The sequence below is a fragment of the Trachypithecus francoisi genome, unplaced genomic scaffold, assembly GCF_009764315.1.
Source record: "Trachypithecus francoisi isolate TF-2019V2 unplaced genomic scaffold, Tfra_2.0 Lachesis_group6, whole genome shotgun sequence".
NCBI classification, from domain to species: Eukaryota; Metazoa; Chordata; class Mammalia; order Primates; family Cercopithecidae; genus Trachypithecus; species Trachypithecus francoisi.
Genome location: NW_022681471.1, coordinates 81,833,279 through 81,847,868, shown reverse-complemented (window position 1 = coordinate 81,847,868; position 14,590 = coordinate 81,833,279). Strand labels below are relative to the sequence as shown.

Here is a 14,590-nt window from a genome sequence, read left to right as displayed (position 1 = left end):
ACATGTCTAACACTGGGAGGGGCTGGGGGTGTTTATTTGGGTATATACAATGAGTCACGGATTAAAATTACTTTTAGTGGATAGTTGCCTAGGTGTTCCACAGCATTACTGAACAAGCTGTCGTCATTTCCCCATCACCTCAGAAGACCTCCTTAATTACTTACGTATATTAACTGTAGAACGTATTTATGCATACCAGGCTCTACCTCTGGGCTTTCTATTCTGTTCCGGAGACCCAGTACCAGAATATTTAAATCACTGTGGCGTTAAATACGTTTTAATATCTGATAGGGCCAGTTTCTGCGCATTGCACATTTTTTTTTCCCCTTTCAGGAACGTGTTCAGGCCCGCGGCAGGGGGCGGGGTCGCGCCTCCTCCTCGGCTCTGGTTCCAGCCGAGCCTCTGGGACACAGAGATGGAAATCCCAAAGCTGCTCCCGGCTCGCGGGACACTACAGGGCGGCCACGGCGGTATCCCCGCGGGTGGCGGCCGGGTCCACCGAGGCCCTGACCCGCCGGCTAGTCGGGTCCCCACGCGCCGCCTCCTGCTGCTCCGGGGCCCCCAAGATGGCGGGCCCGGGCGGCGGCGCGAGGAGGCCCGCACGGCATCACGGGGCCCTGGCCCAAGCCTGTTGGCGCCGAGGCCCGATCAACCTAGCGGCGGCGGCGGCGACGACTTCTTCCTGGTGCTGCTTGACCCGGTGGGTGGCGACGTGGAGACAGTGGGCTCGGGTCCGGCTGCAGGGCCTGTGTTGAGGGAGGAGGCCGAGGAGGGCCCGGGGCTTCAGGGGGGCGAGAGCGGCGCGAACTCCGCGGGGCGCACTGCGCTAGGCCCCCGCTGCCTGTCCGCGATTCCCACTCAGGCACCGATCTCCGCCCCCAGCCCCGCCGCGGCCTTCACCGGTACAGTCACTATCCACAACCAGGACCTGCTGTTGCGCTTTGAGAACGGCGTCCTCACCCTGACCACGCCCCCATCAGACGCCTGGAAGCCAGGGGCCGCTCCTGCCCAGCAGCCCGGGTGTCTGATCGCCCCGCAAGCCGGGTTCCCGCATGCCGCGCAGCCGGGTGATTGCCCAGAACTGCCGCCAGACCTCCTGCTAGCCGAGCAGGCCGAACCCGCGCCTGCTCCAGCGCCCGAGGAGGAGGTGGAGGGCCCGGCCGCCGCCCTGGGCCCCCGCGGGCCGCTGGGCTCGGGCTCAGGCATGGTGCTGTACTTGTGTCCCGAGGCGCAGTGCGGGCAATCCTTCGCCAAGAAGCACCAGCTGAAGGTGCACCTGCTGACGCACAGCAGCAGCCAGGGCCAGAGGCCCTTCAAATGCCCCCTGGGTGGCTGCGGCTGGACCTTCACCACCTCTTACAAGCTCAAGAGGCACCTGCAGTCTCATGACAAACTGCGGCCCTTTGGCTGCCCGGCGGAGGGCTGTGGCAAGAGCTTCACCACAGTGTACAACCTCAAGGCGCACATGAAGGGCCATGAGCAGGAGAACTCATTCAAATGCGAGGTGTGTGAGGAGAGCTTCCCCACGCAGGCCAAACTCAGCGCCCACCAGCGCAGCCACTTCGAACCCGAGAGGCCTTACCAGTGCGCGTTTTCTGGCTGCAAGAAGACATTTATCACAGTGAGTGCTCTGTTTTCCCATAACCGCGCCCATTTCAGGGAACAGGAACTGTTTTCCTGCTCTTTTCCTGGCTGCAGCAAGCAATATGACAAGGCTTGTAGGTTGAAAATTCATCTGCGGAGTCACACCGGTGAGAGACCTTTCCTTTGTGACTTTGATGGCTGTGGCTGGAACTTCACCAGCATGTCCAAACTCTTAAGGCACAAAAGGAAGCACGACGATGACCGGAGGTTCATGTGCCCTGTGGAAGGCTGTGGGAAATCTTTCACGAGGGCTGAACATTTGAAAGGCCACAGCATAACCCACCTGGGCACAAAGCCTTTCGTGTGTCCTGTGGAAGGCTGCTGTGCCAGGTTCTCTGCTCGCAGTAGCCTCTACATTCACTCCAAGAAACACCTGCAGGATGTGGACACTTGGAAAAGCCGTTGCCCGATCTCCACTTGTAATAAACTCTTCACATCCAAGCACAGCATGAAGACGCATATGACCAAGAGGCACAAGGTGGGCCAGGATCTCTTAGCACAGCTAGAGGCAGCAAATTCTCTTACACCCAGCAGTGAACTTACCAGCCAGAGACAGAATGATCTCAGTGATGCAGAGATTGTGTCTCTCTTCTCTGATATTCCTGACAGTACTTCTGCTGCAGTGCTGGACACAGCATTGGTGAACTCTGGAATCTTGACTATTGATGTGGCTTCTGTGAGCTCGACTCTGGCAGGACACCTCCCTGCTAATAGTAATTCCGTAGGGCAGGCTGTGGACCCTCCGGCCTTGATGGCCACCAGCGACCCTCCTCAAAGTCTGGATACCTCTCTCTTTTTCGGAACGGCGGCCACTGGTTTTCAGCAGAGCCCCTTAGATATGGATGAGGTCTCAAGTGTAAGTGTGGGGTCATTGGGATCTCTGGGCTCTTTGGCCATGAAAAACTCCAGTCCAGAGCCCCAGGCTTTGACACCCAGCAGTAAGCTAACAGTGGACACAGATGCTCTGACTCCTTCCAGCACCCTTTGTGAAAACAGTGTCTCAGAACTACTGACACCAACCAAAGCAGAGTGGAACGTACATCCTGACTCTGACTTCTTTGGACAGGAGGGAGAAACCCAGTTTGGATTCCCCAGTGTAGCAGGAAACCACGGTTCTCAGAAAGAAACAGATCTTATCACTGTGACTGGCAGCTCATTTTTGGTATGAACCAACTCTATTCATTCCTTGCCATGTGGCTTACTTTTATTGCAGTCAATTTTGAGGATGTTCTGGACTAAATATCTAAGTGCAGTCATTTATTTTTGGTTTGCAAAAAGAGCACAGCCCTGGACTACAAGTTTGGAGATCTAAATTCTGATCTTGAGTCTAGAACTGACAAGTTGTGTGACCCTGAGCAAGTCACTTAACCTATCTGAGCCTTAATTTCCTTATTTATAAATTGAGGTGGTTTGAATAGATTGCTTTTAAGGTCTTTCTGCTCTGTGATTCCTTGATAATAGATTTATTTCCTTGAAAAATATGAGAACATTTTCAGTGATGTGGTATGTCTTTTTTTTTTTAACTGCCCTCCCACCCCTCACATGTTCTTTTTTTGGCAAACATACATAATGTTACATCATATTATGATGAACGTCCATGTACTTTTCACTCCACCTCCACTTCAGCAATTATGAATCCATGAACAGTCTTTTTTAACTTAGTCTCACTCACTCCCCATGTTCTAGTATTATTTTGTAACAAATAGCAGACATCTGATCATTTTATCTATAAATGTTATTTATATATCTCTGAAATCTGTGGGCTGATATGGAAAAAAATGATAATTCCATTATCACAAGTGGTATTCACAGTAATTCTTTAATATCAGTAAATATCCAGTGAGAGTTCAAACTTCCAATTGCCTCATAAATGCTACTTGTTTTATTATTTTTAATTAGTAGAATCCCGTAAATCTCCTAAGTGTCTTCTTAATCCATATGTTTCCCCTTCATCTTTCTTTTTTTCCTTGCGATTTTGTTTATGAAATGAGGTTGTTTCACATGTAGCATTTGCTATGATTTAAGTTTTGCTAATTACATCCCTATGGTAATGTTTGCTTTCCTCTATCCTCTGTTTCTTTAATTTGCTAGTTATGTCTAGAGACTTGATGAGATTGAAACATGGCTTTTGGCATGAATGTTTCATAGGTTATGTTGTGTTCATTTAGTAGGTGGTGCATAATCTGTGGTTTTCTCTCTTTTGTGGTATTAGCAGCTGCTGCAGATAAATGCATTAATTCATGATGCTTCTGATATAATGAATCATCTTTGTAGAGTTACTAATCCTTAGCAAAGGAGAAAATGCTATGTAATAGAAATATTATTCAATACCAAAATATTTTCTTAAATAGTCATAGAACTAACAAGAAAAAATAGATAGCAAAAAAATGTGTTGGCTGTTCTCACTGTTTATCTTCCTGACTTCTTTTGATGATGGAAGGCAGTTTTGTGGAAATTGCCAGCCAGGACTTTGACATGAAACAGACCCAGGGCTAAATTTTGGCTCTGTGGTGTTGGTTAAGTGGCCTTGAATAAATTAGTTATTAAGCCTCAGTTTTCTAGCTTTTAACTGATTATAGCAATGCACACACATACCTGACACACTGTTAAATTTTCTTCTCTTCCTGTTTCTTACATTAATAAAAAATACTCTGTGTTTTGGCATATTTTGGTGAATTTGTACCATTTTTTATTCTCAGTCCTTCCTTTTATAATAATTGGAGTATTTTAATCTTATTCATATGCAGACAAAAGAGCTTTATGAAGTTCAGGGTGAAGTATTCAGGGAATCTGTTTATTCCCTCTTCCCTCTACTGAATAATTTTCCCTCTAAGAATTGCTGTGGGTAATACCACGAGTGGAGACATTGCCCACATGCATAACAGCATATCTCTCCATTTGATCAATTTGTCACCATCTTTGCTCTGCTTTGAAAGTCAGGCTTCTCTGTGACTGTGAAGCCTGCTGTTCCCTGAAAATCTGATAATGGAGCAGTGGAGGTTTCTTTCTTTCTGTGCTCTGTAGATCTCATTGTTTGTACTTGGAATTTCCCAGAGTTGAAAGGAAAGATTGAACTGGAATATTGTGTAAACTGTCTGTCTTACATTAGTGTAGCATTTTGCAATTTGGGGAACATCTTCACAATTTGTGTCTCGTTGTTCAGAACAACGATGTGAAGTAGTTTTGGCAATGTCTGTGTTTCATGTAATTTAGCCAACTCCCATTCCAACTAGGCTTTGGCTAAATCTGACAATTCTATATATAGCTTAAAACAAAGAAGATACATTCTTTTCACCCCTCCCAGTCTACCCATCCAGCCTTCATGATTCATTCCTGTGTCAAGGTTAGTCGCTGTTTTCCATTTGAATTGGTTTCTTTTATGGTCAGTTTACTTTCTTCCCTCTCCCCTCCCTTTCCTGTACATTCCCGTCCTTGCCACGCCTTCCTGTCCTCTTTTTTAATAGATGTATCTTTTTCCTGCTGTTATCCCTCAGACATTCTCCTCATGGCACATTTTCTTTGAATGCTAACATTTACTGAGTGTGCATTGGAGTTCTGTGCATACAGGAAGAAGTTATTTTCTGAGTTTAGATAATACTATGTGTATATGTGATTAAAATGATGAAGATTATTTTCTATACCCTTCAAATTAGAAGTGGATTTCTGTTTCATTACTTCCAATTTAAAAAGTTTTTGCCAGAGAGTTTTGCAAATACTCTCTTATTTGCTCTAGTGTACTAGTCCAGTACTGTTTGCATGTGGATGTCTGTGGATGACAGTTATTGTAGCACTTTGGCAGTGCACTAAAAATTTGCCACTATGAAATGTTTCTGTATTGCGTGTGTGTGTGTTGAAATACGCACACAGCCACACCCATATATATATTAAAAGTGGTTGTATTCATTTAGTGAAAAACAAAAAGTAGATGTACTTTTGTAAATCAGATAAATGCTTGGAATTTGATTGTGTCTACCCATTCAACAGTTTTCCCTCTTTGCTCTGGAAATATTTGTACTCACATAGCATATTTCAAAAATGTCGTTGTTCGTTAAGGCCTCTTAAATAGACCACTATTTTTTGTGTCTGGCAGATGAGTATGTCAAGAATTAAGATGAACACATAAGTCTTGGAAATTAAATAAATTTATAAACATAAAGATAATTTAATGCTGTGACTTCATTTTTTAAAATTATTTAAACCAACTTTCTCCCAATAAAAAATTATAAACTATGTCTTGTCCTGCTTATTCCTGGACAAATTTTCAAAGGACAAATGTTACGTTCTCAGAGGGAACAGCTTTTATTTGTCCATGGGCTCACAAAGTGTCACTAAACAAATTTGTTCAAATGATTTCTCTTTCAACATCATTTTCTAGCAAAATCATGGAAAACAGCTTTACACTTTCAAGGTAATAGATATAATTCTGTTGGTAGTGATAAGCTGCACTTGACTCATCTGAAAAAAGTTGCCATCACTCCTTTTAAATAATGGTACTTGTTTTAATTTCATCCTGTTTCCTTTCTGCTTCTCTTCAGGCATTGACTTATGAAAACTTCTCATCAATTGAAAACATAGTAACATAATGGCTTAAAAAGAATTGTGTTTTTAGGGCTCCATTGATCTTGTTGGTCATAAGCTAAAAATACACTGATGTTGGTATTTCTTTTACCAATTAGTATAATTAATACAACAAAATGCTTTAGTAGTAGTCGAGAAACATGGATAGACTATGAAGTTTGTCTCTGTGACCTACATTTTTCATGTTCATATCTGGGAAACATATGAGAAGCAATTTGTAAGCTGGAGATTATACTGTATATATTCAAAATTAACAAATATTACTGAGCATCATTGTGAAGATTACCCCATAACATATTGAGGGGTCTGTGAGAGGAGTACTGTATGACCCTGACCTTTAAGAGATCGCTGTTGATGGGAGGAGAGAGAAAAATAATATATTAAATTATTGAAGAACAAAAACAGAAAAATGTTTACTTTGACACCAAAATGAAAATGATTAAGAGGTAAAAACAAAACAAAACAAAAAAAACCAGTAAGAATAATGAGACATTATTCTGGACACAGAGAATCCAGCAAATATGTTTTAATAGAGGAGTCAGATCATGAAAATTATGTTTTAGAAAAGTTAATGTCATGCTAATGTACAATGTGGATTAGATGGGAAAGACTGGAACAGGAAAATCAGTGAGAAAGCTTTTGCAGCAATCAAGGTGTGATATGAAGGATGAAGCCAGAACTAGGATAGTGCCAGTGGAAATCAAAAGGAAGAAAGAGGTATTGGAAATATTTTCAAATATTTCCAGTATTTGAAGACAGATTTCAAATATCATAATTTCAAATATCTCTTCAAATACTGAAGAGACAACTTAGTACCTCATTGTGGGGGAAGAAGCAAGGGAGGGAGGGAGAGAGAGAATGAGAGAGAGAGAGAGAGAGATCATCATACAAACCAAGAATGGTAACTCAGGTTTCCTTGGGGACTATAATATATTTTTACTAACAGAATGAGGGAAGTAAGGAAGAGTTCATTTTGAGAATCAGTGTATAAAGATGATGTATTTAGTTAAACAATAATTGTTAAAGTATTCTTATCCTGCATGAGGATACATTATAATGTGGATACAATTGTGGTTTATCCACTATCTAGAAGACACCAAAAGGCTACTCTTTTTTTTTTTGGCAGGGGGTTCCTTTAGGCATTCTCAGAGCTACCTACACAGTTATGATCCTCTTACCTCCTTTTGAATTACCAGAGACCTCCCCAGCTTGTCCTGAATGATCCAGATCTGCATTAGCCAATATGGTAGCTACTAGTCATATGTGCCTATTCAGCATTTGAAATGTGTCTAGTGCAACTGAGGAACTGAATTCTTAATTTAATTTAAATTTAAGTTTTAAAACTGAAGCAGTTATAAAACATTTTTCTGTTAAACACACAAATGTTTTGGCAGGACTAAATTTCACTTTAGCCATTGAAAATTTAGTATCCAAATTGAGTTGTGCTATGAATGTAAAATATAAACCTTAATACCAAAAGTTTTCAGAGGCTTAATACAAAAATTAAATATCTGATTAGTATTTTAATATTGATTACATGTTGAATAATGTTTTGAATAGATTTGGTCAAAAAATATTCAAATTAATTTTATCAGTTTCTTCTTACTTTTTTAATGTGGCTACTAAAAAATCTGAAATAAAAGCAGGACACAGTGGCTCATGCCTGTAATCCCAACACATTAAGAGGCCAACGTGGAAGGATCACTGTGACCAGGAATTCGAGGCTTCAGTGAGCTATGATCCCACCGCTGCACTCCAGCCTGGGTGACAGAGTGAGACCCTATCTCTTTAGAAAAGAAGAAAATTAAAGAAAATTTAAAATTAAACATATGGCTCTTTAAAAAAATAAAATTACAGATAAGCTCTCATTATATTTCTATTGGACAATGCAAATCTGGACATTACATCACTTCCTAAGACTACTCTGTATGAAAATGAGCTATGCCTTCTGTGCTGTATACTAACTTTTAAGATTCACTGGGTATTCTATTTTATGTTTAGGGTATAATAGTCTATGTATTATAAAGGACTGCACCATAGTTTTAGGAATTCAGTATTTTGTCATGAATTTCAGCAGTTCACTATGAAAGTAGAAGTGAGTTTCACCTGCATCTGTCTCAGTTGGAGCTGGGAAGAGTAAGATGGTGAAAAGTTCAATATTCCTGGATCTGTGTGAGATTGCCTCATTGAGGCATCTTACTCATCATCTCTTCTGTCACTAAAGAGAGTCGTGAGGCAAGGGATAGTGTGAAAACCCCTACAAGAGTCTTTCCATTTTGTAGTTTCCCTGTCCACTAAAAGAGAGAATTCTAGAAGGAAGGGAACACAAATAAAGGGTAAAACATTAAAGGAGTGTAAATAACTCTCCAGGAATTACATTGTATTTGATGGTGAATTTGATAGGAGTCCCACATTGTCACCTAGGATAATTTCTCACTCTTGTTAATTTAAAGACAGACAACACTCTTTTAACTTTTCATTTTTCTAAAGACAATATCCAAATGTGGTATTTTAAAACAAAGCACACAAAGATACCTAACAGCACCAACAATTTCTGAATCCCTTAAGACCATTGATTCTATTTGTTTACTAAGCTATCAATCAGCACTTATGTATTGAGTACCTAATATATGAGGTATTGTGAATTATTACACCTAAAGTATAACTCAATCATTCCAAATTTTTTTGAGTATCAATTATGTAACAGGTATTGTCCTTATGTTTAAAGATATGATCTATATGGGAAACTATTAAAACCAGTGTATAACAGAGCTTTAAGAGGTACATTATAGATTTACCAGAATAAGAAATACCATTTTCTGTAAGTGAGCATAAATTTTGATGATGGGAAACCAATATACACAATATCAGGAAATATAGTATTTCATCAGAAACTGAAATTTTGTTTAAAGTATAAATATCGCAACAAAAGTATTCTAAACTAGAACTTTGACAGGTTTCTGAGAAGCAGATTTGATAAACTGTAGCAAAATATGAAAATTAATTATGAAATAGACTTTATTTTTTATTTATTTTTAGATTGCAACTTTTGGCTTGATGAATCTTATACCTATAAGTGATCCTGGGGATTGTGTACTTATCTCCTCATTATATGAATGAGGAAAGGTATTAGGCCTACACTTTGTGTGTAAATTTCTTTTCTTCTTATTATAAGGCATTATTGCAAAATTTAATTCTGTGGAAAAATAAGGACATTATTTTGAAGATAAATGTATTATATTGACACACCAGGTGGAAGGAATGGAATAGTAATTAATTTCAGGTAACATTGGGACTGAAAGTTAGAGTTAAATATGGAGGAACCTAAAGGTTCACCAGTGCTCTGGGGTGGGAGTTCTGGTAAACATGTAAGTGTTTTGATTTCTGGTGAAAAAAAAAAAATAGTAGCTTAACATTTTTGAAAATTAGGGAAAATTTCGTTTCAAAATAGCAAAATAAAACTTTCTTTAATGCTAAGAATTTTTTAATTTTCAAGATGTAAAACACTCACAAAGGGTAAAAAACAAACATTTTCCTTATAACATAATAGCAAAAGAAAGTGATTTATTTTAAACAAGACTAACCTCTCTCTTCTGTTTACAGTACGGCATAGAAGCTAACTTCAGAATTATCTTCTGTCTTCAAGTGACAGAAGGAAACTGTCCATTTGTCTGCTTAGAAATTTTCCAGAACAGAGAACCCTAGTGGAAATACCATTGAAGGAGCAGCAGCAGTTCATCCCAAGCTAGTTTCAGCTTTAGTGCTGCCTTAGTGAGTCCTTTCCTGTCCAAAGTGCCAGCATTAGCTAGTTTAACACCAACTACAGTCAACTTTTAGTACTTGCTATGGGTAAGAAAATTTAGCATTTTCTCGTTCAATTCACATATGATTGTGGGCTTCCTGGTGCTAATTATTAATTATCTCATTATAATATTAACAATAATCAGTTGGCATGTCTTATGATAATAATTACACTTCAATATTTTATCTTCATTTAAAAATGTTTTGACTAAATAAATTTTGCTTGACATAGGGGTACATTTTTCTACATTATTTGAGTATGTCTCAATCATCTCCGTATTTTGGAAGCAATACAATTTAGAGCTCTGTTAACATTTATTTAGATACATGTTTAGAATTATAGCCTTACAATGTTGGCTACTTTGAAAATGGAGAAAGGCAAGCATCCCCCACGTTCATAGATCAGTGATAAAGTCCCTGGAAAAGATTTGGGGAGTGAGACATTAAGTAGGTCTTAGAGTTAAGATCAAAATCATAAGAAAAAAGCTATTTGATTCTGTCGTTTAAAATTATTCATTTATATTTATCAAGTTTGCTGCTGATATATATCATATAAACTTATAGAAGCCTATTTTTAAAACTCCGTTTAAAGTATTATGTCATTAATTGGTACTTTAAAAAATAGGCTAACTGGTATTATATTTTATTTTTACAAAGGGCATCTGATAGCATTTAGACTTTGAAATTTGTATATGAAATATATACAGTTCTTAAATATAACATTTCATAATATTTGTAAGGTAGTTCTAACTATGATTCATAATAGATTCTTTTGCAACAACAACAAAAATATTTTACAAAGGTAAAATGTTACGTGCATCCACAGCCAACATTACATTTACTTCCACTCATATATTCATAATAAGACAATAGTAAAAAGCATTGAGAATTCTTCTCAGATATAGAAAACTATGGCTAAAAAATATAAGAAGGATTTTACAATAGAACAACATACTTTTTACTTTCTCGAAAGCCTTTGATCAACAGCATCGGGAAACAAAGATGAGAGGCACATGTTCAATATTCTCCAGCATTTTCCATTTATACTGAGCAATACAAAGACATCAAACAGACATTACTGCAATATTTAATGATTGTCTAGTACAAACTACATGAAGAATCATCCGGGGTACACATAACCCAGTGAAAAGAGAAATTTCCTTATTTGACATCCTGCATATGAAATGTCAAAAGTGGTCAAATTAAATGTTATTTTACTTGACACTGAGAGTAGGTGGTGCTTTCCACAAAGAAATACTCTTTAAAGGAGTTTTCCTTTCCACTTACAGTGAATATTTGATTCAGATAATGAAAATCGCTATTCACTCTCTTAAAATCTTTGCCTGTCCTCTTTATTGTTATTATTATTATTATTTGTTGGGAAAGGCAGTCTCATGTCTGCAGTTTTTGGTTCCCACTTAGCCACATATTTATGGACCTTGGGCCTGGAACACTCCCTAACCAAGAGATAAAATGCCCACATGACTGTGCTGGACTTACCACCTCGTGCAAGAGTATCTTTCCCTGGTGCGTGCTAAATGCATACCTATTTTTCTGCTTAAGCGTGTGGGTTACATGACACCTGGCAAACCCCACAGCCATACCTTGCCTCCCTAGGAAGGGTTAGGATCCTTTCTCTGCAGCAGGAGAGGGGTGTGCCATAGGCAAATTTCCCTGTTGGTTGCCAAAAGAGATGAGCTAGCCATGGGAAATCAATGCACACTATTGAAGCTTATCATGCTCTCTTTATGTAGTAAAGCTTTGCTCCATCCATTGCTTAACTGTGTTGTGGGGTTTTTTTGGTGACTCCAATACCCAGATGCAGTGGGCAGAAGTGTTTGGAGTCCTCCCCTGGAATTGGTAACTGGTGCATGGTATTCTGCTTGATATTGTTATTATTTGTAGTAATTTCCATCTGAACTCATTTCCTCAATGTTGTGAGATTTGTTCATGTTCATTGAGTGTAGCAATTCATTCATTTGAATTTCTCTGTAGAATCACATGATATTCATTCACATGTCAATGAGTATGTGCATTGTTTCTTGATTTTGGCTGCAACAGATAACACTATTCTTCTATATATATTTTAGTGCATTTTCATATGGATTTCTATGGGTCAATACCTAGAAGAATGGAAAGGTTATATAGTAGTATGTGTAATGGTTCCAGTTGCTCCGTGTCTTTTCCAAAATTGGCATTTTCAACTTTTTAATTTTAGCCGTTACTATTGGTTATCTAATAGTATTTCATTGTAGTTTTAAATGTACATTTCTATGATTACTAATGGGCTTGAGAATCTTTTCATGTTTATTGGATATTTGGATATCTTATTTTTGAAGTCTTGTGTTGTTTAAGTGGGTGAGGGCTTTGTCTTTTTCTTGATTGATTTTTAGGGGTTCTTTATATATTCAAGGTAAAAGCATTTATTAGACATATATGAAAAAAATTATCCTACTCCTTTTATTATTTTTTATAATTAAGGTCCAGGGTACACGTGCAGGATGTGTCAGGTTTTTACATAGATAAACATGTGCCATGGTGGTTTGCTGCACCTATCAATCCATCACCTAGGTATTAAGACTGGCGTGCATTAGCTATTTCTCCTGATGCTCTCCCCACAACTGTCCTCCTCTGACAGGCCCCAGTGTGTGGTATTCCCTTCCCTGTGTCCATGGGTTCTCATTGTTCAGCTACTACTTATAAGTGAGAACGTGGTGTTTCGATTTCTGTCCCTGCGTTAGTTTGTTAAGGATAATGGCCTACAGCTTTATCCATGTCCCTGCAAAGGACATGATCTTGCTCTTTTTTATGGCAACATAGTATTCCACGCTGTATATATGCCACATTTTTCTTAATCCAGTCTATCACTGATAGGCACTTGGGTTGATTCCATGTCTTTGCTATTGTGAATACTGCTGCAATGAATATACATGTCCATAATCCTTATAATAGAATTATTTATATTGCTTTGGGTATATACCCAGTAATAGGATTGCTGGGTCAAATGGCATTTCCAGTTCTAAATCTTTGAGAAATTACTATACTGTTTCCTACAATAGTTGAACTCTTTACATTACCAACAATAGTGTAAAAGTGCTCATTTTTGTCTGCAACCTCGCCAGCATCTGTTGTTTCTTGACTTAATAATCACCATTCTGACTGGCGTGAGATGGTATCTCATTGTGGTTTTCATTTGCATTTCTCTAGGGATCACTGATATTGGGCTGTTTTTCATATGTTTTTTGGCCACATGTATGTCTCCTTTTGAGAAGTGTCTGTTCATTTCCTTTTCAGAAGTGTCTGTTCATGTTCTTTGCCCAGTTTTTAATGTGGTCTTTTTTTTCATGTATATTTGCTTAAGTTCCTTGTAGACTCAGGATGTTAGACCTTTATCAGATGGATAGATTGAGAAAATTTTCTCCCATTCTGTAGATTGTCTGTTCATTCCTATGATAGTTTCCCTTTCTGATGATAATTTCTTTTGCTGTGCAGAAGCTCGTTAATTAAACTAGATCCCAGTTGTCAATTTTTGCTTTTGGTGCAGTTGCTTTTGGTGATTTTGTCATGAAGTATTTGGCTCTACTTACGTCCTGAATGGTAATGCCTAGATTTTGTTCTAGGGTTTTTATAGTTTTGTGTTTTACATTTAAGTCTTTAATCCATCTTGAGTTAATTTTTGCATAACGTGTAAGGATGGTTCCAGATTCAATTTTCTGCATGTGGCTAGCCAGTTGTACCAGTATCATTTATTCAATTTATGAATTTTTCCCCATTGCTTGTTTTTGTCAGGTTTGTTGAAGATCAGATAGTTGTAGATGTGTGGTCTTATTTCTGAGATCTCTATTCTGTTCCATTAGTGTATGTGCCTTTTTTTTTGTACCAGTACTACCCTGTTTTGGTTACTGTAGCCTAGTAGTATAGTTTGAAGTCAGGTAGCGTGATGCCTCCAGCTTTGTTCTTTTTGCTTAGGATTGTCCTGGCTATATGAGCTCTTTTTTGGTTCCATATGAATTTTAAATTAGTTTCTTCTAATTCTGCAAAAAAATATCAATGGTAGCTTGATGGGAATAGTGTTGAATCTATAAATTACTTTGGGCAGTATGGCCATTTTCACAATATTGATTCTTCCTATCAATGAGCATGGAATGTTTTTCCATTTGTTTCTGTCCTCTCTTATTTCCTTAGGCAATGGTTTGTAGTTCTCCTGGAAGAGGTCCTTCACTTCCCTTGTTAGCTGTATTCCTAGGTATTTTATTCTTTTTGTGGCAATTGTGAATGGGAGTTCATTCATGATTTGGCTCTCTGCTTGTCTGTTGGTGTATAGGAATGCTTGTGATTTCTGCACATTGATTTTGTATCCTGAAACTTTACTTAAGTTGCTGATCAGCGTAAGAAACTTTTTGGATGAGTTGTTGAAGTTTTCTAGATATAGGCTCATGCCATCTGCAAACAACGGCAATTTCACTTCCTCTGTTCCTATCTGAATATCTTTTATTTCCTTCTCTTGCCTGATTGCCCTGTCTAGAACTTCCAATGCTATGTTGAATAAGAGTGGCGAGAGTGGGCA

General features: G+C 38.8%; 1 protein-coding gene across 1 annotated transcript; it reads left to right on the top strand.

The window, feature by feature from the left end:
* The first annotated feature begins 208 nt into the window (after positions 1-208).
* On the top strand, positions 209-9,624 carry ZXDB (zinc finger X-linked duplicated B). The gene has a single exon (XM_033201217.1). The coding sequence runs from the start codon at positions 416-418 to the stop codon at positions 2,810-2,812; it is 2,397 nt and encodes a 798-aa protein (XP_033057108.1). The 5' UTR covers positions 209-415; the 3' UTR covers positions 2,813-9,624.
* The last annotated feature ends 4,966 nt before the right edge of the window (positions 9,625-14,590 follow it).

Excerpts from the sequence above, each read along its gene's own strand:
- ZXDB (XM_033201217.1), top strand. The coding sequence starts at position 416 with ATGGAAATCCCAAAGCTGCTCCCGGCTCGCGGGACACTACAGGGCGGC.